Genomic DNA, 25,194 nt, shown 5'->3' with positions numbered 1-25,194 from the left:
CATATTTGAATAGCGTGTCACATTTTGACACACACATTTGGATCGGATGTCACATTCTGATACAAACCTTGGACTAAGTGTCACATTCCAACATATAGATAGGTGCTTGGAGGTCCCATGAGAGGACCCTTATGTGAATTTGCAAGATGTTGAGACTGATGAACTGTAATATAATTGAGTATTGGTTATGATATGATATATGTGTTTATTGTGCTGTGTTTACTTGTCTATGATTTGCTTACTGGCTAGCCGCGTAATCCTACCAGTACGCTGTTAATTTTGTATACTGATACTACACTTGCTCTGTCGTATTGAGTACAGGGCATATTCAGCCTGCTACGGAGAGACCACGCATAAAAAAATGATAGTTGTTCGAGTTCAAGGGTGAGCCATCTCTTTCAGGCTACTGTGAACTCTCCTTACCCTAATCCCTCTTCCGGGACTTAGATTTCTAAACATTGATTTAGTTTTACTAATTTTCGAGGTTGTTATCCCCTTTTTTCTAAACTTAATGCTTTGCTGGAGTTTTGGTACATTCGACTTTCAGTTCCTAAGAGTTAAATTTTGCATATTCGAGGTTGATAACTGTATATTTTTGAATTTATGGAAACTCAGTCTTTTCTTTATTATTAAACCTACTTCCGCATCTTTAAATATTTTATATCATTGCGAGTACTGTTAGTTTGAGTTGTAATAATGGTTCTACCACTGGAGGGTTAGTGTGGGTACCAGTCACGACAGGTCAGGATCGTGACACTTTTTTAAAAATTTTAGAAATAGATTATAAAATGAGAATTCAATATAAAAAATATTTATTTCAAAAAAATAAATGAATTGTATCTTTGATAGAACTTTTGAAGGAACAATTGGTGCTAACAAATGTTTAAAGATTTGACATTTGATCTGACCTTTTTCTTGATAAGAATTTAGTGAAAAGAACAAAATATTTTGACTTTTTCTTTACAATTACTTTAATAGCTTTTTATGTCTTTTTTTTCCAGGTCGAATCAATATATAAGTACTTACTGAAAAAATTGATTTCAAAGATTTCATATAACCTGTGTAGCTTTAAAAGTAAAGATAAGTTCACATTTAAAATTTATAGTTAACATGATATTGTCAAAATGGGTCATCCTAAAATTTGTTTAACATATTGTGATAAAACTGTATATCTAAACATGAAATTAAATATGATAAAATCAAAAAATTAGGGATAGAAATACCAAAAACTAAAAACTTGATAAACACATATATGTCACCAACGAAGCACGTAACGAGCACTGAATTTCACATAGGCTTTAGTGTTTGTCCATATATCATTTTGCATCTTTCAAGTGTAAGACTAATTATATTTAGGGAAATAAAATGAAATAGACTCAATTGTAAAACTATTTATTTAAATTGGATTCAACCCAAACTATTTATGTTTAATGGACTCATGACCCAAACTATTTACCCGCTTACCCCACTTTTTTTTCTATTTCGTGCATGATGTCAGCATCACTCCTATGAATTAATTCTCTGTGATACTACGTCAATATATTGATATTATATCGGTATCATATAGAATTGGGCTTAATTCTCTATGATACTCCGTCGGTATATTGATACCCTATCAGTATCATATATGATTGGGTTTTTTTTTAAGAAATAAATAAAAAACAATTAAGAGAAAATTATTAAAATCACATTCTTATTTATTAAACTCTAAATTAGTAGAAAATATATTCTTTGTGATACTCCGTCGGTATATTGATATCATATCGGTATCATACAACACTGAGTTTAATCCTGTATGATAATCCGTTGGTGTATTCATACTTGTTAGCTTATACGAGTCCACCACTGTGTCAATGAACCAGGTCCCTTGACAGAAATGTAACTGCTAAAACGAACTAGGGGGTAAAGATGATGCACACGATTTTACCTCAAAAACCTCTTTGCTCAAGGGAGGAAAAACCACGACTTGTCAAACAGGATTTCACCGACCATTCTTCACTAAGATGCATGAGCAAAGTAGTCTATTACAACCTATTGTAACTAAACATTAACCCTCTCCACTCCTCGGCTTGCAATATCTCTATTACAAGACTTTGAGCCTAAGCAATATCTCTATTGCCCAGTACCCCAACTAACTCTGGTTGACGTAGACTTTAAACACTCCGATCAAGGCTAACTCTAGCAATGACTCGGAAACTAAGCAATAAGTCTATTACCCACTACACAACCACTCCTAGGTTAATGTAGACTTTTCTAACCACTTCAAAGCTAACTCTAGCAATGAAGTCAAAATGACAAATAAACTGATTAATGTTCCTTTGTAGTGTAGGAACTGATCTTACAATATTTAGCACAAAAGATACAAACCTCAAAACCCAAATGAAGATACTGCAACGCTGGATCAGGTTCCTGTTAAGTATGAACAATGTTCCTCTTTGAAGATGGCTTTTACTTTGTGTATATGCTTGATTTGCAAAAGCTTGATTTTTTTGTCACAATGTTCTCTTCATAAAAGAGACAAAAAAACCTTGGAGCCACGCCATTGGTCGAGGTCTCTGCTGTTGCAGCGCCTCTGCTGTAGTGCCACCAACTACAACAACTTTGCCAGCTTTACAGCTGGTCTCCAGACTATCTGTGAATCGTCTTGTTCATGGGACCAAGTCTGTCTACCGGGTCTCATGGTTTGTTAATACATCAAAACGTGAATACAACAATACCCTATCGGTATCATATAGGGTGGGCGCTGATGTCACAATGACATCAGAGTGCAAATTTTAAAATAAATCTATGTCATTCTAAAATAAAAAGGGGGTATGAAAGTAACGTGACAGTTAAGGGTAAATACTTTTCATTTTTTGGGTATAACTTTTCCCTATTATTTATTTGTGGCTCAATTAATGCCCACAAATAATATCTATTAAAGAGTAGATCTTGCTCGTACACCAATTATTTGATTAACATACCAAATTAATCTTAATCTCTATGAATTGATATTTTCATTAGCCATTAAGTTTACCACATATTTTCTACACCTTTTTCGTCATTGGTGGCTGTGGTAACGTAAGTCTAAGACGAGGAGGTAGCTAGAAATCAGTTTTGCGACTAATTAATGCTTTCACTCTTTTATGTGATAATGTCTTTCGTGTTAGGTACATTTTTTATAACGTTTTTCTGTAAGATTATCGTGTTTAAGATCATGAAGTGCATTAAGAAAAGTTTACAGTTAGATATTATCTCAAAAGAGGAAATCGAAATCCCACTATTTTCTCTCCTTTTAATGGAATGTGTGTGTAGATTGGAAAGAACGTATATGCCACCAAACTAGCACGTAATGTGCATGATCAAACCATCATATATATCGTCTATGGACTAATATCAAAATTAGAATAGTGTAAATATATAAAAAGTACTATTTAAAATAATGTTAGGCATGTTGTTTATAGTAATCATGAAATGAAAACTTGTCGGAAAACTAATTTGTTTGTAGAGGATGATTTTTTATTATTTTACTAAGGGAATTAATACAATATATACTGATAGAAGTATGAAAAACTAAAGATTTAACAGCACTCTTATTAAAACTCACACAATCACTAATTACTCAAATCAATGAACAATATTACAAGTATACAATGACCATGTCCAATAATGATCTCAACTCATGTAAAAAGTTATACAAACACTAAAATCATCGTAACGAAAAGTCCTCTCGATAAATAAATAAATAAATACATGAATCTACCACATGATACTAATAGCAATGGACATGAACATGATCAAGGCAGGAGCAAAAACGCTTCGCGGGGCAGAGCTTGGAGGCGGTGGAGGAATTAGACCATCGGATGGTGCCCCGGATGAAGGAGTAGTAGCCCCCGGTGTGACTGGTCCAGGTGGTGGTGCAGACGATGGTGAAGTTCCTGCACCACCACTAGGACTAGGAGATGGTCCGGATGGTCCGGTTGATGGTGATGGACTTGGCGTTGGAGTTGGCATTGGGGTTGGTGCACGGGTAGGGTTCGGGACGGGTGATGGAGCAGGGGAGGTAGCAGGGGATGGGGCAGGGCTAGGAGTAGTAGTAGAAGATGTTGTAACATTGATAGCTAGTTTTTGGCCAGCATTACAATGTTGGCCAAAAGTACAAATGAAATACTCAGTTCCTGTTGAATTTAGAGTAATATTGGCTGGTCCAACAGTAATAAGTGTAACAGGACCAGTGGAACTGCAAGAATCATATGCACTCTTTGACACTTTGGCTACATCATGTGCTCCAGTTGTAAAGTTGAACACTGCAAAATTGAAATTGAGAAAATTTCAAGTTAAGATCACAAAATTTCAAGTATTGAGTTATAATGGCTCAATGCCATGTAAGTTGGGCTCGACCATATGAATTTTCACTATCCATATCGCTTCATTTAAACTCAGACATCATGGTCCAATAGCGGGAAAAAAAGAAGTTAAAAGGCCCACCAACAAAAATAACAACAATAATAACAACAATATTTATCCTTCAATGCAGAGCAAGTTAAGGTCGATTATATGAATCGTCATTACCCATGTCACTCCATTTAAATTCATTTTAGTTCAATATTATAAAAAAAAAGTACTAGAAGTTTTGCGTATTTTCTATTGACATAGAAATCTATGGCATGACTAAAAGACATAAGGCATTTCAGTCGTTGATGATAGGATTATTGATGACATGGTGATGTATGCACATATGAATAGTTAAACTTTATGGTTTTACTCAAAGAAATTGCATAACATATTAAAGATTGCTTTTGAAATCAAAACTATTTTGTTTCTCTTGTTCTTATTTCTACAAGTTTTAAGAAAATTTAATAGCAACCAAGTTTAATCAGGATGTATGATATGTACCTATAATATAAAATAGGACCAATTTTTAACTCTCCATTACCAACATAGATAAATAAGCTCTTTTGCCATGAATTCAATGAATGTATTCCTCCACTTAAATGGTATAGATTGAATCAAAAGCCAAAACTAATCATCTCTATGCTATAAACCAACTATCATGGATTCATGGTATATCTAACTTTGAACAAGAAAGGAAAAATATAGAGTTTCTTGAGCTCTTTTAGATCAATTATATTGGAAGGCCTAAAGATTGACAATATTCAATCCAACTTCTAATTCAAGTTACCTTTCAAATAGACAGGACTCTCATTTATGTAATTCGAAATAAAGACCCAAAATAGTCCTTACTATTGCTAATTAACACCTAAGGTATAACAATAACAGTAATAAACGTAATATTATACATACCTAAAATATCACCAACTCTGAAGGTACGTCCTGAAGCCCAATTTGGATAAGATATAGGGCCACCTGAGGGAATTGTCCAGCCCATACTATCACCAACTACATGATCAACTGCTACTATATTCCCCGGCAACACCGCCAAAATAGCTACCAAGACTAGAGCAATTTTCATCCTTGTAACCATATTTTTGTGTGTTCTCAGGTAGCCCCCCAATTGGATCTTTCTTGCTAATAATTAACTTTCCTCTTTTTTTGTGTACAAAAAGCTGCAAAGTTTCAGTTTGAATATTTGTTCAATACAAGGTTGTATTTATAGATTTATTTAATCTATGGAAGTATCTAGGATGTTTCAATTGTATATGTTGATGAATTTTGACTATGTCAAATAAAAAGATAATATCATGAGCACGATTAGGAAAGTGGTGGAATTTAGAAAGATTTTGATTCATACACGTGGCATGATTTGGAAGTTGAACTACTCTTTATTGGATATTGGAACAGTTCTAATAATTCTGCCAAATTCTCAACTTCCTAGAAATGAATATAATTAATAGTACTATTAATATCTATGGGTTAAGTCAATCTACACCAATTAGTCAAAATGGGAAAAAAAAGAATAAAAAAACTTATTCATATGTCATGTTTACACTTATCATCACACGTGTTTTCATTGAAGAGTAATTTGGTCAAGGATAATAAATTCTAGATAAAATATAAAATTATTTTATTTTATATTTAATTATGAAAATTAATTAATTTTAGAATTATTTTATCTTATTATTTATATTAAAATAATGAGATGAGTTATTTTATATAAAAAATAATATAACTAATCTAATGAGATATTCTAATAAAGACAAAAATATTAAGTTATTTGTTTTTGTACTCTATAAAATTAAATTTTACTTTTATTTTTATGAGATAAAAAGATTATTTTGTACCAAAAAAATACTGAGTTCATTAATCAAAATAGAAGCGTCAACTTCAAGACACTTGGCATGATGCTAATTCAACTTGGTCCCCATATTTGAAATGTATAACGTTCCAAGTCGTCTTGGCTCTTCTTTTCTTTTTTAATTATTAAATTAAAGAAAAAAAATACTTCCTTCCCATCTTATTTTACGCTACGGGTATGTTCTGTAAGTAGAAAAATGAAAAAAAAAATGGTTTTCCTATTATTATTTTTAATGTTTAGTTAGTAAGGAAAAAAAAAATATCATCGCAAAAGTATTTAGGTATAATTCTTTTTCGCTCATTTTGTTTATCACTGTTAGATTTGGCACATTTATTAAGAAAATAATTATTGATATAGGTATTTTATCATACTATTCCTATTAATTGATATTTGATATTATGTCTTGAAAAATGATTTTAGAGAATTGCATTTAATGTTAAGGGTAAAAATGGAAAAAATTATTTTTTCTTGATATGTCAAAAGTTACAAATAAAAATAAAAATCTACTTTTAGAAATAAGTGACAAGTAAAAGTGAACAGAGGGAGTATGATTCTGGACCAAGACCTATCTCCTGACTCAACGCAGGACCTGAATCTCGGTATGACACCAACCAAAGACCCGACCCTAATATCAACCCAGGAATGGACACTGACCTCGACCTAAGACCCGACCCCAATGTTGACACAAACCCGAGATTGAGATCGAGATCGAGATTGAGCTCGAGATCATAATCACGAGACCCGAGATCTAACCTCAAGACCTGACTCCAACCCCAAGACTAAGTTCAAGATCCCGACCGCGAAACCCAATCCCTACTCTACCCTTATACGTGACCTTACCCCGACCCTAATCCTTACCACGAGAGCCTAACATCAAGACCGGATCCCCCAACCTTGAAACCAGACCCCAAAATCAAACCTCAGACTCGAGACCCAACCTTGAGATTCGAGACCCAACCCTAACCCGAGAACCCAACCTAACCCTTGATCTAATCCCTCAAGACCAACCATGAGACCTGAACCCGACCCCAACCCCAACCCCAAGAATCGACCCGATATGAGACATAACCTTGAGAACTAACCTTAACATCAACTTATAACTTGATCGAGTCTTGGGTCGGTATTAAGTCTCGATCGAGTTAGGTGTCAAATATGGGTTAGGGTCGGGCTAGAGACAAGTCTGGTATAAGGTCTCAAGTCAAGGCGGACTTCAGATCGAGTGACTCGAGTCGAGTCTTGAGTTGGTCTGGGCTGGAGTGGGTGGCATTATGAGGTGGTAAGGTTGAGGAGCTAGGGGTCGGGATGTTTGGGTGGATTATAGGGGTTTGTGAGGTAGAATGAGATTTTAGAAAAATATTTTTCATGCTTTCTTAAATTGATGGAAAATAATTTAATTTTGAAAAATATTTTTCAAAATATTTAAGTCAATTGAATATGAAAATATTTGAATCGGACACACCCTACATTAGTCAATTTAGTAGAAAAAATAGATACTTGCATTTAACTTGAAATTTAAATACTTAAAAAAATTTAAATCCTTTAAATGCATGAAAATCTGGAAACCAATATTATATTATTAATACCAATAGAGATGTTCGAATTGTATATGTAAACCAATATTACTGAAGCCTTGTCAAGATCGCAATTTCAATAAAAAATATTAAAGTTTAGCCTTGTCAAATTCACAACTTCAATTAAAATATCTAAAATTAACTTGACAAGTCATATCAAACTTCAGACCAACAAAAAAAACAATTATTTTCATTATATATTTTATATATCAAAATATAAATTGTGTCAGTTTAGTTAAAGCCAATTCAACTACTTATCAAACATTGCTTGGTGGCCTTTGTGTATATCACCAAAAACTCCACCTATTTTTGTTGCATCTTTCACACCTAATCATGATGAAACTCACTTGCAAAAAAAAAGGGGGGGGGTTGCATGATTGGAAATAAGAACAATCAAAGAGACTTAATCAAAAGGGGCATCTTAATATATTTTATCATATCTTTGAGGAACAACTTTTTTGGACCACAAAAGAGCAGCATGAAGTATTCCAATTCATCACATCAATTACCATGTTAGAAGTTGTCTTTCTACCATTTGAAATTGTTTAATTTTAGGTTTGGTTATATTTTCGATTCAAAAGTTTAATGAATTCTATGTATCAAAAATACACTTAGAGAAAGGTTCATATTTATTTTTAATATTGACTGCTTTAAATTATCCTCTTATTAAAAGTTTCTTTAAAAATCGAAAAATGATACACTTTTAGAAGTTTTGATTAGACATGAAGTATAATAAAGTTGCTCATTTTCGAATAGTATTAAGAGCAAATTTGATGATTTTTATTGGCCAATAATTGCCCTTGAAGTCGAAAAAAACAATACATGAAATTAAAGTGGGAAAATGCCCTTTTACAATATTCGAAAGGTGGGGAAAAATTGAGAAGAATAAAATAAAAGAATCAAGACATTTTGAACAATATAAAAGAATAATATATACTATCTTATATGCAAGTGCGATAGAAACAAGAATAATAAGCTAGTTCGGTGAAAAATTATTTAATTTTCATCATGTGTTTTCTCAATGAACTGATTCGGTAAAAAATGGATGAAAAATCATGTTTTGTAACACAATTTCTCTTGGATTCGCAATGGAAAAATACATTATTTCTAGTAATGAAATAGAATAATGAAATAAACTTCTTGTATGTAAATAGAACATTTTATACTTTCTTCGTTCACTTTTACTTATCTATTATATTGAAAATATATTTTTATTTTTACTTGTCACTGTTAGCATATATGTAAAGAGAAAAAAATATTTTTTTTTGAAGTTTTATTCTTAATATTAATTATTTATTCTCCAAAATCTAAGACTAAACATCAATTAATTTGAATATTATGATAAAATACCAGCGTCAATTATTATTTCTTAAAAAAATATATAAAGTTTAAATTTAACAAGTAAAAGTAAATACGGTATCTCGTACTCTGAACATTTCAATTATTAGGGTCCCTACCTTGGTTGTTAAGATCTTAATCTAAGGTCACTCAAATCATTTAGAGCCAAGCATTTTTATTTCAATGAAATTTTTAGGAATATTTCTTGTTGAGTTTACTTTTCAAAGTACTAGATACTTTGCATTTCAAATTTGACTATAGAATAGTTCTAGATAACAATTTATTTTATCAAGTTATAGTTTTAACAAGTAATTGACTTATCAGTTGAGAGTTTTCATGAATCATCACAATTTTACGTGGTCTTTCTGTATTATTAAATTTTGATGACCAAATTATAATATAATATAGCCACCATCTCAAGCAAGTTTCAACAATGATAATGCAAAAATTGTCTGTTAATAATTAGTCAATATTTTTGTCTGAATAAGAAGAAAATAAATTAAAGAACCTTCCTACATTGATATTTACTTATATAATTTTAATTATGAGAAATAACAAGAGTTTAAAAATCATGTTTCTATTGAAATAGAATCAACACTAGGAAATTCATTTGTCATTCGTTTGTTATTAACAGCATTCTGAAAATATCCGAATCGAAATATGAAATTAGTGGATGTTGCCAAAGGGAGTGGCGATATCATACGCAAAAAGAAAGAAGAAACTAATAAAATGGCACTGACAAATAGAGCTTTTATACATATTTGTTTATCCATGAACAAGATAACGGAGTCAGACCCAACCACACTCTGTTAGTATAAAGCAGAGCAGGACCGTTGGCTTGATCTAACTCCCCGCCCAACCGCCCTAGCGTATGTTTCTGAATCAACATACCAATAATGTTTAGATTCTTTACCTCATCAAGTTTAGTTGACCTAAAACAACAGGTAATTTTTCATATCATGTCTTGATATAATGTCTAAACACGGCGTATAATCTGCTATAACTACTTAAATTTTACTGATGGTGTAAAAGTTCTATATATCGCCAGTGCATATAACGTAAATCTAAATAAAAATATTAAGAAACAGCAAGATTAAGACAAGATGAACCAAGAAAGAAACTTATTTCATATATACTAATTCTGCATTGCTGAAAAATTCAAAAACAATCAGCAACCTTCATGGTCGACTAGCGATGAATATCTAAGAGACTGCATTCCTAATGTTGTCGATATAGCAGTTTCTATAACGAGGAAATTCGCTAATCTGGTATTTCGTATAAGATGAGATCAAAAAAAAAAATCACAACCTCGATAGCAGAATCGATATTGAAGTTGTGATTGCTATCGCTGATAAATAATACCCTTGAGCTTGAATTCCCTGAAACATTTGTGTGCATGTAAAATGTGTAAGTCCACAATGATATGTGACATAAAATCTGCAGAAGAGAACACTAAATGCACACATCGGCTATGATTGTTAAATATTCTTTGTTAACTAGGCTAGTTAAGAATATGCTCAGGAATCCTTTATCAAACTTCAAAACTATGAAAGGGTATCTAAACTGGGGCCTGTGGAGGGTGGTGTGTATACAGCCTTACCCCTACCTTGGAAAGGTAGAGAGGTTGTTTCCGATAGTCCCTCGGCTTGAGTAAGCATATCAAAAATCAAATACGTAAAGCAAATATAGTAGCGAAGAAGTTGTGCTGAAAACAATTAAGAAGAGAACAAGTAGCAACAACAAATATTACTAAGACTGAAGCAAAGGAAACAACAGGTAACACTAAAATCGAAGCACAAGACAGAATGAGATATCTTCTACTAAGAAGAAATAATAGCCAAAAAGGTCGAGTAGTTGCGCGCACTGGGTTGGAAAAGAACATAAAGAAAGAAAACAAAACTAAGAAGGAGCAGCAGAAATTCAAAAAGGAACAAATGAGAGGATAAGAGTCAATCCATATTTGCATAACATAATAAGATTCATCAAATGAAAAAAAAAAATGCCAGTTACCAACATAGATGGACATTAGTGTGTAAAATAAAAAGTTCCCTAAAGATTGGTCTCAATCAACTCAAACACCAGGACAGATCTAATTTACTCTGAAGTAACAACCTCATGTGTGAATAGAAGGAGCAGGACCACGTCGACAAATAAAGACTATATTTCATAAAACATAACTCTTCAATCTTGATAATAACAGCTTGTTTATCAATGACCTACAGTAGTAAATAGAAGGGCCTGGTAGAAACTCAAAAGATACATGTTCCTAAAAGTTTATTCTAAGTGCTGCAACAAATTCTAGAAGTCCACAGACAAAGATACTCCAAGTACACAAATCAACCAAGCTCATCCAAGTGAAAGCCCCAAACAAAGGAGCAGGAGGGAGAAATTAGGGGGGAGAAAGAAAAACTAGCTTCCTCCAAAATGATTAAGGACTAGCGCAATCCAAAATGAAAAAGAATTAAAGTTGAGTAATCATTGGTAGGATAGCTAATGCTTCTCAAATACATAAAACGAGATAGAATGCACATTCATCACCTGGATTCAACAGCGGAAGAGCAGGAAGATGACACGTGACGAGTTGACATGAACTTATTTGAGTTGTTTGTTAGATTGACAAACACTAAAGAAGGACATGTCCTAACAAAAGAAAGCAGCAGATCCAACATAATTCTGCTTCCATGACAAATCTATTAACCTATCTCTTCATAAAGTACATGAATGACTATTTTTCAACAGGCTCACCACAGACTAAGTTCTTCATGTCAGCTTATCAGCACCTATATAATGCTCCCAAATGAGAAAAAAAAACCTAGTAAATCTGTTGGGTGATGCCAACATCCTGCCTATGGCAAGGCCCACTAGGGGCTGGGGTGGCCTGCATCAGTGTCATGATCGAACATGGCACTAGCGTGATGGACTTAGTTAAGAAATAAAGTTGTGTCTTCGCTATCGGCTATAGTTTTTGGCATGATGGCAAGCACTTGATCCTAACAAGTGGTATCAGAGCCAAGGTTATGGGTTCGATTCCCAAGAGCAATGCTGCATGAGGCAGGTGTTGGGAGGGGGTTGTTGGGTAATGTCAATATCTTGCCTATGGCAAAGCCCACTAGGGCCTGGGCTGGCCCGTGTCAGTGTCATGATCGAACATGGTGCTTGCGTGGTGGACTTAGTTAAGAAATAAAATTGTGCCTTTGCTATCAGCTATAGTTTGTGGCATGATGGTAAGCGTTTAATCCTAACAAAATCTTTCCGGAAGTCCCATTCAAAATCACCATGCCCAATTTCCTTAGACTAGAGTATTATTTTAAAACATATAAAAGTTCTTTTTTTCTTTCAAGCTGTTGATCCACTCAATAAGTATTTACCAGTATTTCCAAAGTTCCAACTCAGTCACCAACAGTCTTGGAGACACCAAGAACAGCATGCTATCCATGCTGAAAATGGGCATAATACATCACCAATCAAAACCAGATCTGAAAAGACAATTTAAACCATAAGCTTCAAAGTGATGAACTTTACTAACTTACTTGTCCTCCTCTCTTCTTTCCTTTTCTTTTTTTTCCTCTGCTCGTTTCCTCTTTCTACAAAAGTTCTTAAGTAGCAGAACAGGAAGTTTTTCAAATACTTAGTAGCAGAAAAAGAAGTCTAGTTCTAGCCAATGGATCTTACATCCCCCCCCCCCCCTGTCAACTCTGGTACATACTCTCAATCTCTTTCCAGTCCTCCTCCTGTCAATAGATTTAGAAAAGGCTTCTTTACTGTGAAAAAAGATGGGCTTCCAGCAGTAGGAAAAACATATCCAATTCTATAAGCATGTTGAAATGCATTGAAATACAAGGACTCATTCTATAAGCATGTCAAAACACCTTGAAAAGTATCTGGTCATATACATTTTTGAATCAAATGTAACATTTTTTCACAAGTCTGAACCCTTCAAATATGCATTTATAAAGATTAGTCTATTTTCTTTAATGAACCGGGTGTTTACACTATTGATTGAATTACTTCTCCACAGAGGCATAATCAGGGCACTAAGACGAAACCCATGAAGCTCCAACAACATTGATTTTCTTAGTCTTCCTTAGTTCCTTTACCTTTTTGCAAAGTAGCAGAATAAAGTATAAAAAAAAATCATCAACACTTCCAATATTAGCAATCATGCAATTCAACTCAATACATTCACGTAGAGGTTTCCAGCATGTTTACGACATGCTACACATTGAACCTGTGCATATTTTCTAAGCTTGAACATGAGGTTAAATTTCCAGTTTAAGGGACCAACCAACATGTCTTCTTTCCATTTTCTTTTTTAAGTCAGTTAAGATCACATTTTTCTAAACTACGGGTGCTACACAGATGATCCAAAACTATATGAAAACACTATGCTCACAACAATTCGCTCTTTATCCAGAACATGAAGGATGACTAACACACAGAGCATTGATTCTAAGAATGAAAAGATCTAGCAAACAGAAGAAAAAGAAACATTTTCATGAGGACAATAGAGCCTCGTACCTTCAAAGACAAAAGCGAAGATGCAACTGAAATATCTTGCAGCCCAGAGAAACCAATATCATAAGATATACTACCATCAGCTTTGAAGAGTCCGAAGTTCTTCTCTGATGATTGACCTGTCTTTTGATACTCATTGAACAATGCAAAAATATATGCCTTCAACATTTTTTTGGGCCTCAATGGAGTTCCTTTCCTCTTGGCGAGCCTTTTACGCAGATTATAATTATATGTCCTAGCATTACTTGGTGTGGCAGCAGGTTCATTCTCGTCTCCATCAGAGGCCCAGCCTGTTTCAGTAACTATGACTTCCATTTTTCTGAAACCAGCATCCTCTAGAGCTGCATATGCTGCATCAATCTGAGCATCGAGCAGGTTATCATAGTGAAGATGAGTTTTATTGTCAACAATTCCTTCATTTGGCTGAAAAAGAGCATAATTTATGTCTATTTTATCTGAGTTGTACGTGTAAGCCAAAAACGGGTAAGCATTTAAACAGAACGGAGATCCAATTTTCGAGAAGAACTCTAAAAGTGGTTTCATCAACTGAGCAACACCATCTTTAAATACACAATAAGAAGGAGGGAATGAATCAGCAAAAACAGCCTGCGAGTGTGCGGTTGATATCTGAACAACATCACTTATCCCAAGCTTTTTTGTTGCATTATATACATTCTTTACAGCATTCAGAAGAGCTACCTCCAGTTCATTGTCACTACCCCCCAAAATTTCATTTCCAACAGCGATGCCAACAATGCGGGTATCAGGAAGGAATGCCTTCACATTATCTTTTACCCAATTCAGAGCATGATCTGCATTAGCACTCATTTCTTTTACAAACCCATTCGGAAGTCCAACCACCAGCTCGAGCCCTGTCCCTTTAAACGCATTAAGGACACTGGGCTCTGCATCATAAATTCTAACATTCTTAATCTTTGCTGCTCGAAGGAGTTTAACCACCTTATCAGGTGAAGGGATGTTATCTGCAATTCTCCCGTAATTAATCCCGTATGTTCCTGTGAACGCTCTTGCAGTCTGTTGAGCTGAAAAGAGAAGATGAAAAAAGCGCACTAAGTACAACGAAAAAGAATAAGAAAACCAGCTCCACACGAAATGTTAATGATCCAAAGCGTCTCAGAAACAATGCAGATATGAAAGATGAAGCTATTTCTGTTAACTCAGGTCTAATTGTACATTTAACCAGCATGTCAAGCCACAAGAATCGATTTGACATGATAAGCGGTCGGTAAATATAAATTAACATAAGACTTGCAGGAAACTTCTTCAGTCAATTTCTAATGGAATCACAATAAATACATCAAACAACAATTTGCCTATTCATCAATTATACATCTTAATAACCTTATACTACAGAAATACAAAATATAAGGCTGCTATACGAATCCATTCTCATAAGCAAAGAAAAAGGCTACAAACAAATTCCACTACATCAAGATCAAACAGAAAATAGCTGAGTCCCCCCCCCCCCCCCCCACAAAACACAAAATTAGAAGATCCAGCTTTTATTGTCTACTGTTAAGCTTTTAGTTATTATTACAACAACAACAGTAGTTGGAGGATAGAGTGTACACAGAGCTTATCCTTACCTTGAAGTAAGGAATTTTTAGTGAGTTTAAATTTTGAAATCATACATGAACAAGTAATACTAAAGTACATAAAGCATATTTGGATCAAATCTGCTAACCATTACCTGATTCCCAATCAGCAGCTCAAAAAAGAGACTTCATGAAAGGAAAAAAAAAGTGCCAAGATTCAAAAAAAAGAAAGAAAGAAACAACCCCATCATTCACAATCCAAAAGATATGAAAAACTACAAAAACCCCATCAAACAAACAAAAGAATTGAACAAAAATGAAAACCCATGAAAATTAAACAGTACCATTATTATTGAAGATCACCAATAACATAAAAAGGAATCTGAGAAGAATCTTCATCACTGCACCAACTTAAAAACGACGTCGTCCCTTTTTACCTTCCAAAATTCAACAAACACAAAAGCTCATTCTTTTAGCTTCATCAGCCATAACCCAATACACCCTTTTTTACAGCCTATCACTTTTTTCACAAAAACCCCCCAATCATAAAACTCTAAACTTTCAAGATTCTTGAAAAAAAGGGGAAAAAATTCTCTATAAGTTAATTATTATTATTTTTGTGTATATATGATACTACTTGTGTTGTTTTCTTGAATGGCGGCACACTGTGGTTTCCGGCGGCTGAGGACGGAGGGGTTTTGGCTGTGAAATTATTTTCAGACAAAAGTCTAATTATAGTCTAAAGTTTTGAATTTCATGTATTGGTTAGTGTTTGGATTTGAATTTTCTTATAAAATCTTGGAAACTGTGTAAAAATATTCTCACTGCCAAACGAGGACTTACTGTGTCTGCAGCTAAGTTTTCTCCACGCGCTTTTATAGGCTGTGTCCAGCACAGACAGTGCTGTGCAGTTTCCTCTTTTGATTTTAGAATTTTTTATTACTTTTTCCTTTTCATTTAAAGAAGGATTTCTCTTCTTTTTTTTTAACTAAAATATCAACATACCAATGCGAACTCCTGGTGAGAATCCATAAGTGTATTTTTTTTAAAAAAAGTGATTTAAAGAACTGAGTTTTTATTTTTTTAAAATTTAAATATTTTAAACAGTAGCAAAAGTTGTTTTTATAAGCTAAAAAGGTTGTTTTTTTTCCAAAGAAAATTAATAAATTAGACTTTGATCAAGCCATTACAGCAACAGAAAAATATTTAGAAGCAATAAATGGTAATTGAGTTAATTTCATTGAATATATATATTATCACTCATCTAACAAAAATTGATTTGGTGTACTTTTAATTAAGCAGGTTGAAGTTCTAATTTTTTAACTTTAATACAAGTACGTGGCATGTACATGCAAAATGTTTTTTGGTGTTGAAGAAACAATAATGAAATTATGGAGCTAATTATTTTATTAGGTTGTTACCTCATGATTATGTCCAAATTGTCAATATTTATAAGTAATGGCTTGTGTAAAAGCTTTATGCTGAGTTGTCAAATATAAAATGCTCAAAAATTAAAAATTCTAAATTAATCGTGATGGCAAATATCACTAAAATGCATATTTTCTAAAAGCTATTTACTAGAGATATTTTAATAGAGTACTTTTAAATAAAACTCATCATAATAATAATGAAACGGCTTTAAGTATCAACGACTCCAACCCGTCAAATTTATTAGTAAATTTTAAAAATAAGATATAGAAACATATATAAATTATGATGAAATTAACAATTACACACCTATACTATGTGAGGTTCCCGAATTTATTTTTTTTCATATTATTTACTTTCTTCGCTAATCACCTAATAAAAAAAAAAGCAATGTGTGTAATACACACTTATTCAAAACTAAAAAAAAAAGTGTTAATATCTTTTTTTATTTGATTCTTTTAAATTCATATTGCCGACCTCATTCTCTTTTAAACTCTTCATCTAATTCTTTTATTTTATTGATAAAATTACAACTGCAACTAAGAAATAAACTTGAGTACACAAAAGGATAATGAAAAGTGATAATTTGATCAAATGATTCAGAAAATTAAATAGAGAATTGAAACATTGAAAGAATAAGGGCGAAGAGTTTGAGAGAGCATGAGGTTCAAGTCATTTGAGACTAAAAAAATCAAGTGAAAAAGACATTATTGTTATGAATACATTTAATTTAATTGTGGACGTTTATTTATTATTCTTATAAGCAGCTCTGCAAGTAGGTTCCTTAATCAACAGCTTAGAAATAGCTCTGCAAGAAGGCCTATAAGCAGTAGCAGTTCTACAATCGAATTTCTCTAAGCAGCTTTGATAGCAGTTTTATCGGCGGCTTCAATTCTTCTATAAATAAAAAGTCATTTCAATTTATTTGAACATTAGAATTTAAAGTTGAATAAAATATCAATCTCTCTCTATACACTTTTTTTCTGGTGCATTTACTTTATAGTCTTTCTTTTATAACAATTAAGACCCTTTGTTTAGTTTTGAATAAATGCATTTTTGCCCATGTTGCGCTTTGCCTTATTTTTCTTACCAATTAAAGGGGGATAAAAAATGCGTAAAAAAAAAAGTTTGAAAGGGAGGGGGACATAGGACCTTCATTTAATTTTGGTGAATATCTGAACATATAATAAAAGTGTGTCTAATATACATTTTTGATTCATATTTTGAAGGAAAAAAATTGTTCTTGTGCCATATTCACAAGTGTTCAATAAGTGAATCACATAAAATATGTCTCCTCATTAAATTATACACATCAGTATTAATTGGAATGATACAATATTTTTTTGATTTATTAAGATTAATGCATATAATTAAAAAAAAATGTAAGTAATTAACTTATTTATATTTACGTACGTAATAGTACTTAAATACACGCTCAAAAGCTATAAAAAATTAAGTAAAGCATATCTAATAAAAATAATTTATTATATGTTTAAATATCAAAAAAATTATAATTTAAAATTTAAAATAAAATTTACTAATGAAATTACAAACAATTATTTTATTATAGTTAAAGGGGAAGCGCGTGGGGCCATTTGAGTTAGTGCAACGTCTTTCACCTCTTTGCGTTACAAATGTCCAATGGAAAACCAGAATTAATGGAATCTTTATACCACTTTTCTCATAATAATAAAGTGGAAAAAGAAGATTAAAATATTCTTCGTTCTTAGTCAGAAATCTTGAGTTCAAGTTCTTTTGAATACAAAATTATTTTTGTTAGGAAGTATTTTATCAATTGATATAAAAAAATTTGACATGAATATAAATTTAATCGAACTTTAATGTGGATAACGAATGCCGGGTGAGAAATCAAAAAAAAAAGTGGGGAAAAAGACTTTGGTTTAACAATTTTATTTTCTTTGAAAATGATTTTTGATATTATACTATACCATTATTCTAGTTCTAGTTATAATAGCAGAGGCAATTATTATAAGTTTGAAGTCGAAAGAGCCACATTTTAAAGCTAAAATGTCAAAAGGGACAACGAATTTGGCAATTGGACCAACAGGACAAAGCATTGGACTTCCAGCAACAAACAATTTTCATTGATGGCTCACTCAAACGGCCTTTTATTTTAGTTGGGAACGAATCCACGACTCTTTCAATTTTTTCTAAAAATAATTTCTTTCTATTTGTGTTATGTCACACGACTTTCAATTATTATTTTCACCATTCATAGCATAATTAGGGTAAATGCCCTCTCCCCTTCTCCTAAATCGTTCCTCAATGGTTGGTCTCCATACTTTTTAATCAGAAATTTTAAATTCGAACTTTAAGTAGAAAGAAGTTTTCAAATAGAAATCGTTTAATTTCTTTTAGCATATCTAGTCACATACTCAATACGTATCGAAATGAATTAAATAAGTATTTTTTTATTAAAAAAGGACAAATGAAGTAGGAAGCACTAGAGGAGAAAATGGACGTCAAATTCATATTAATAATTAAAATGTACGTGTGCCTTTCTAGTCTTGGTCTTCTATATGAATGACTTGGATCTACATAGAATCATGTCATTTTACATATTATTTAAATCTATTTGACAATGATATTTCTTTTCTAGTGAAGTCTAAATTTTATATTTTAACTTGAAATCATATAGTGTGGGAGTATAAATTCAAAATAAACGATATGTGACATGAGTTTGGATCATGATGAATGTAGTTTCAAGACAATAATTTCTTGATTGTTGGATTAACCTCCACAAGGACGTTGAATCCTTATGGGGGTTTATGTGACGCCCTTAACAAAGACAGCTAATGAAGATGGGTCAAGTACGACATACAACTGATAAAATTAGTTCCATGTTTATAAGGTAGTCTCTTTAACTGTAAGGCCTTCAAAGTTCTAATTCTAAGAAAGAAAACAGTATGATAACTTGAATGAAAATAGAATAAGACAATTATGTAGAGTACATTAATAATTTTATTCTCCTTTGATGTGGTGGGGACTTGAGTTTAGGAGCAACTTCCATGTATTGATTAGCTGATGACCTTATCTTTATAGTATTAAATTTTTAAAAATAAAACCTATTTCTCCACCTAAAATTTTGTCTTCCAAAGTGTTGCTTTCTAAAGATCAACTTTCTAATATATATAAATAATAAATAAATAACTAATCATATTTGTTTATTGAATAATCATAGTTTTTTTTTGTAAAGAAAACATTGCTTAGCTCAATAAACATCCACAACAAAGCATTGCACTTTTTCTAAAGTCTTCAAAATAAAAAGAATTCCATCCTTAGAAACCAAAAGGTGAGAGTTCTAATTGAATCTTTAACCTTTTCCTTTTCAATAAATTTCATGATCCAATATTACTAGGTATACAAAAGTTCAATTGAATGTTTTGGAGAATATACAGCAACTTAAGTAAACTTTTACTTTCACCATAAGTAGCATAATTCCTACCAAGAATTAATATCATAGGAGTAGCATTTTTTAGATATTCTTTTATCAGAGTTTTTTTTAAAAAAAAAAGTAATGTTATGTCAAATTTTGAAAAGGTTACCTATAATGTTAAATATTTACATCAAATATTTGAAAAGTTATTTGCATTATTTTTGGTGCTATACATTTTCACTTATTTCGCATAAACGGTGTGTTGGTAGGGATCAAAACACTTTCTGGTTGATTGGTCGAAATATTTTGACAATTAATTTTTTTTAAAATATAAAAAAAATTGAAGTAAGAAAAATAAGTTTCATAAGTGGTCACCTCTCAGCTCCGTTAGGCCGCTACCATTCAACCCCAAACCCCACCACCCATCGACCTGTCACCCCGACCCCCACTTCTATCCCCATCTACACCCTCCTCCACCCCTAATTCCCATTTCACTTTCGTAATATTTGTTTGGATTATAAATAAATATTTTTAACTTATTTATATCAAAACAATTTTTTTTGAAAATCGTTTTCCATGGAAATAATTTCCTTGATACCAAGAAACAAAATTTCCTCTTTACGTGTAACTATTGTGCACTATTATAAGATTTGTTTGGTTAGAGAACAAGTTATCCTGGAATTAGTTCTTTCAGGATTGTTAGTCCATCCTCAATGTGGAATAAAAATAACACTATAATTCTGAAATAACTAATCTCGAGATAAGCTATCGGCGATTTTATTCCAACCAAATATGAAATAAATTCATCCTAAAATTAATCTTGAAATTAGTTATCCCTTATTTTTCGTACCAAATGAACCTCTAAAGTAAGTCTTGTGTCAATGAGCCCGTTTGGATGGGCTTAAAAAAAGTAACTTTTATGTATGAAGTGTTTTTAGAACTTTAAAGTGCTGAAAGTTATTTTTATAAATAAGCAGTTGAGTGTTTGGATAAAAGTGCTTAAATGAGGAAAATTATGTGAATTTTAGGGTTAAAAGAATAAAAAGGGTAGTTTGGGAATTTAGTTAAAATATAAGGGATATAAAAGTAATTTCCATGGTCAAAGAAAATAACTTTAAGCACTTAAAAAAAAAAAGTTAGAAATCCTAACTTTTCATTTTTGACTGACTTTAAGAACTTTCTGGCTTAAATTTAGCATTAGGCAAACACGTCCACTGAAAAGGAGCTTTAAGTTGGTAAGCCAATCCAAACGGGCTCAATATTTTCTAGGAGGTGTGTGGACCAAAAACCTAGTGAAGAATAAAAGGATAACAAAATGACATGAAAAAAGGGGGTTGGGGGATTTTTATTTTTTTTTAATTGTCCAAAAGGAAAAAAGTTTGTGTGTCTGTACTTCTTTGGGTACTAATGGGAGTATGATAACATTGGAATTGTTATGTTGAAAGTGATCACCTTTTAAAAGAATGAAAAAAAATGTGTATGTTGCTTTTTTCACTTTAGTGTTGGCTTGGTCTACTTTGGTATTAAGGTAACAAATATACTTGGAAGACGTTTCAACATGATTTGATTGAAATTTGATTTTTTTAATTTTTTTTTTATGTAAGTGAACACTTTTAAGAAATATTCCAAGTTTGAAGTAGAAATAATTGATCAATTGAATAATCAAATAATTATTTAAAATAATCTCCAAATATTAGTTTTAATTTTGAAAACCAAAATTTATGATCAAATGGGGCTTTTAATTGATTCACCAACAAAAATCGAAGTGGAATGATGAGTACTTTTTTAATTTTAATAAAAAATTTCCCATTCAAATCCGATTAGATAAGATATTGTCTTTGTTAAAAAGTAATTTACTCATAATATAAAATTTCTCGATCTGAATTTAAATTTATTCTCCTTTCCTCATTACCAACAACTTCCATCCACATAATGGAATCTACTTTTTACATCCATCAGCCTTAGAATGATAAGAAAGTTGAAAGAGACTAGCAAATAATTGTTTTGTATACTCATTCTTCAAAGTAACTTAAAGTTCATCGATATTTTTTTTAGAACAAAGTTATTAAATTTACCTTGGGATGGATTAAGTATATGATCATGAAATTAATTTAGAGTTGACTTCTCATACGGTCATTTAATTAATTGTAATGATCTTAAAAAGTTTTTTTTGGTTGAAGAAAATTAAAAATCCAGAAAATATTATTTTTAAAAATAATGACTATATATGGACCAAGAAAATTAATCATGGAAATACCAAGAATAATGATGTAGATTTTATAAAGGTGAATATGGATGGATTGACAATTGGAAGAAAAGTGGATTTGAGTTCTCACACTTGCTATGAAACCTTAGCCAAAATCTTGGAGGAAATGTTCTTCAAATCAGCCCAAACTACCAATTTTACAAATTGTAAGTTGAGATATCTATCATAGTTACTAAATTGTCTTTGAAATCTTATGGTGTTACAAAATGGCAACGGGGTGCATGTCAGATTATTCAAAAGTAGTGCATTTTTTAAGGATCAGACATACGTTTGACAATATTTTTGAGAAGTCCAAATAGAATAGTTTAGCGTATACAACCTACTTTGTTGGGGTCAACTGAATATAGTGATTTTTAAAATCACACTTTGCATTTTAGAATGCTAGTTTGTTTTTAGAGTTGTTGGACCTTATATTATATAAAGAAAATTGGATAAAATATTCATTGGATCAAACTTTCTTACTCAAAATAATTCAATTATTGTTTATTACAAAAAATGATCATTCAATCTTTAATATTGCGAGTGAAGTGCAATTTTATTTTTATTTTTTGTAACTTAGCCAAACTAGGCTTCTTCTCTTTAGACGATTTAATTGTAATATTCAAAAAAATTGGTCTCTATCAAATGGACAAAGACGGTTGGTGCGTCAATGAATTCTATACATTTTTCGTGAAATTTTTCTACAAATCTTCTGTTTATTTAATCAAATAGAGTAGTAATGAAAATTTCTTTTTCATCAACAAACATTGTATTAAGCGATTGAACAGTGTTTGTCGTCATAATATTATAACGATAAAAATAAATAATAAAAAATAACTAAATAATATGAACAGATGCAACAATAATTAAAACATCAGTCACTGTTGCATTTGTTTTCATAATTGTTGCATCTTGCAACTATTATAGTAATTGCTAAAACAAATACATCAGTTGCTAAAACATATGTAGCTGAGATAATTTTAATAATAACAATAATAATTAATATGATATGCTTATTTTTTAAAAAGAATATATTGTTTTATTTATGAAATTCAACAGGTTCAAAATATTTGCCGGACCCTAAAATCATATCTTCTATTTTATTGAGACATCATTGAACACATCAATCTTATACGTTTTTGTTGCTTCATAAAAATGGTAGATGACTTTTTATTGTGAAATCTATTTTAAATTTTTATTTTGAGGTGTCTCATGCAACAACAGTAATGAAATGAAGAGTAGACTTTTGAAACCAAATTTTTAATACTTGAGTGTCTATCATAAATTATGCATAATTCAGAGCATGTACAAAATTGTTCATTTGTCAAAAAAATATTAATAAGAGACATCACACTCAAAGTCTATTACACAAAATGCCATCAGAAAGATATGATTCTCCGCATCCTGTGCAAGCAGACAACAACACTCCGCATATTTACTCTTCAGAAATATCCCGTCCCGGATGATTTTCTTCTTATAAGCAAAATCAAGAATTCAAGCTCTATAGATCATTAAAAAGTACTTGAACTTATCACTTTCATCGATCTTCAGTGCCGTGTTACTTTTCGAATTTAATCCGAATAATCGACCACTTTTTTTTAAAATCTGCCTCAAGCAAACCACCCAACCCTCTTTTGCTCGCCCCTATCTCTAAAGGGGCGTAAGCACTTCACTCGCTAGGGGATGGGATTCATTCACCGTCCTAAACATACAATGAAAGACATCAAGCATTTCATATACGCGCTCATATGTCCTCCTTATAAAAAATATAACAATTTTGTTGTCCTTTCAAATCTTTCAATTAGTATTTTGAAAGGCGAAAGATCGAAATGAGACATTTTATCTACTACGGAATGAGGCGTAAGTATCGTGATACAGAACATAATTTCCGTGAATCTTCAATTTTATAATGAATAAAATAAGGTTAAAATAGAAAATACATAAAAATAAATATATAAAAAATTATTATAATTATTACATGAGTAAACTAGTAACACAAAAGTATGACATATAAAATACATGAGATACATCTTAACAATAATGCAATTATAAAAGTACGTCTAAAAAACCAAACAAAATAAGTGTCACGCCTCGGAAGGGTATCCTAGATGTGTCCGGCACTCAGAAACCATTGTTTGTTCCTAAGCGAACCACTTGTCTTCATCACTGGTCCAATCTTATAGTGGAAGACTCAAAAGTAAGGAAAAACACCTCATAAAGGGTAACACGATCAATAACTCAAAGAATAAAGGCCAAAGGCCAACAATCAAATTTAAATCTATGTCGTAAGAATAGTCTGAGAGTAACTAGTCAAGATGTAATGACATCAAATCAAACTATCAATGTCTAGTGTGTGAAGCCTCTACCTCTACAATCTAGATGGGGCTCATGACAAGTTCATGATTACCTCAATGAAAGAAAGTATTATCTCAACATAATGAAAAATAAGTGTGGAATCCTCCGAAAGCAGGGAGGACTCACCAAAGCTGATGACAAATCTGATCCTCAATGAAGTGCATGTCGATGATCTCTAATGTTTGTCTCTGCATCATGAAAAGATGCAGCCCCAAATGGACGTCAATACATGAAATGTATGAGTATGTAAAACATCAGGAAAATAATAACCATCAAGATAGAATAAGCTCAAATAAGAATAAGGAACTCCATCAGGGTATCACAAGTCTAAAGTAAATATGATTTAGACAGGAACAATCTTATGTCAATCAAACCAATCATTTAGAGTACTATCAAGACCTATCTGGGAGTTTCTTTTATTCGACAACCTTCACCTATGATCCGGTGAGGTACAACGAGCCGACATTGTTGCCACATCCGTTTAATACTTTGTTAGGGTAAGGGACGAATCAACCAATCAAGGATCCACAATCAACCAGTCAAGTCCACTTTAG

At 32.0% G+C, this 25,194-nt stretch overlaps 2 protein-coding genes across 2 annotated transcripts; both read right to left on the bottom strand.

The window, feature by feature from the left end:
* Positions 1-3,572: 3,572 nt before the first annotated feature.
* Positions 3,573-5,579, bottom strand: LOC129891391 (cucumber peeling cupredoxin-like). Its single transcript, XM_055966736.1, has 2 exons — positions 5,284-5,579; positions 3,573-4,286 (listed from the first exon to the last, which is right to left on the bottom strand). Exons 1-2 carry the CDS (start codon positions 5,462-5,464, stop codon positions 3,739-3,741), a joined length of 729 nt encoding a protein of 242 aa, XP_055822711.1. The 5' UTR covers positions 5,465-5,579; the 3' UTR covers positions 3,573-3,738.
* A 4,669-nt stretch (positions 5,580-10,248) lies between these two features.
* LOC129891390 (glucan endo-1,3-beta-glucosidase 11-like) lies at positions 10,249-16,062 on the bottom strand. Its single transcript, XM_055966735.1, has 3 exons — positions 15,560-16,062; positions 13,663-14,702; positions 10,249-10,523 (listed from the first exon to the last, which is right to left on the bottom strand). The coding sequence occupies exons 1-3, from the start codon at positions 15,612-15,614 to the stop codon at positions 10,446-10,448; spliced, it is 1,173 nt and encodes a 390-aa protein (XP_055822710.1). The 5' UTR covers positions 15,615-16,062; the 3' UTR covers positions 10,249-10,445.
* Positions 16,063-25,194: the final 9,132 nt, after the last annotated feature.

This window comes from Solanum dulcamara, chromosome 6, assembly GCF_947179165.1.
Source record: "Solanum dulcamara chromosome 6, daSolDulc1.2, whole genome shotgun sequence".
NCBI classification, from domain to species: Eukaryota; Viridiplantae; Streptophyta; class Magnoliopsida; order Solanales; family Solanaceae; genus Solanum; species Solanum dulcamara.
This window is presented reverse-complemented; position numbering and strand designations above follow the sequence as displayed.

Bases quoted from the DNA above. Each gene is read 5' to 3' on its own strand.
- LOC129891391 (XM_055966736.1), bottom strand. From the start codon at position 5,464: ATGGTTACAAGGATGAAAATTGCTCTAGTCTTGGTAGCTATTTTGGCG. The intron at 4,287-5,283 runs GTATGTATAATA...TCAATTTTGCAG, and splicing joins CAGAGTTGGTGATATTTTAG to TGTTCAACTTTACAACTGGA.
- LOC129891390 (XM_055966735.1), bottom strand. From the start codon at position 15,614: ATGAAGATTCTTCTCAGATTCCTTTTTATGTTATTGGTGATCTTCAAT. The intron at 14,703-15,559 runs GTACTGTTTAAT...TTCTCTTTTCAG, and splicing joins GGTGATCTTCAATAATAATG to CTCAACAGACTGCAAGAGCG. The intron at 10,524-13,662 runs GTACGAGGCTCT...CAAATGTTTCAG, and splicing joins CTTCGCTTTTGTCTTTGAAG to GGAATTCAAGCTCAAGGGTA.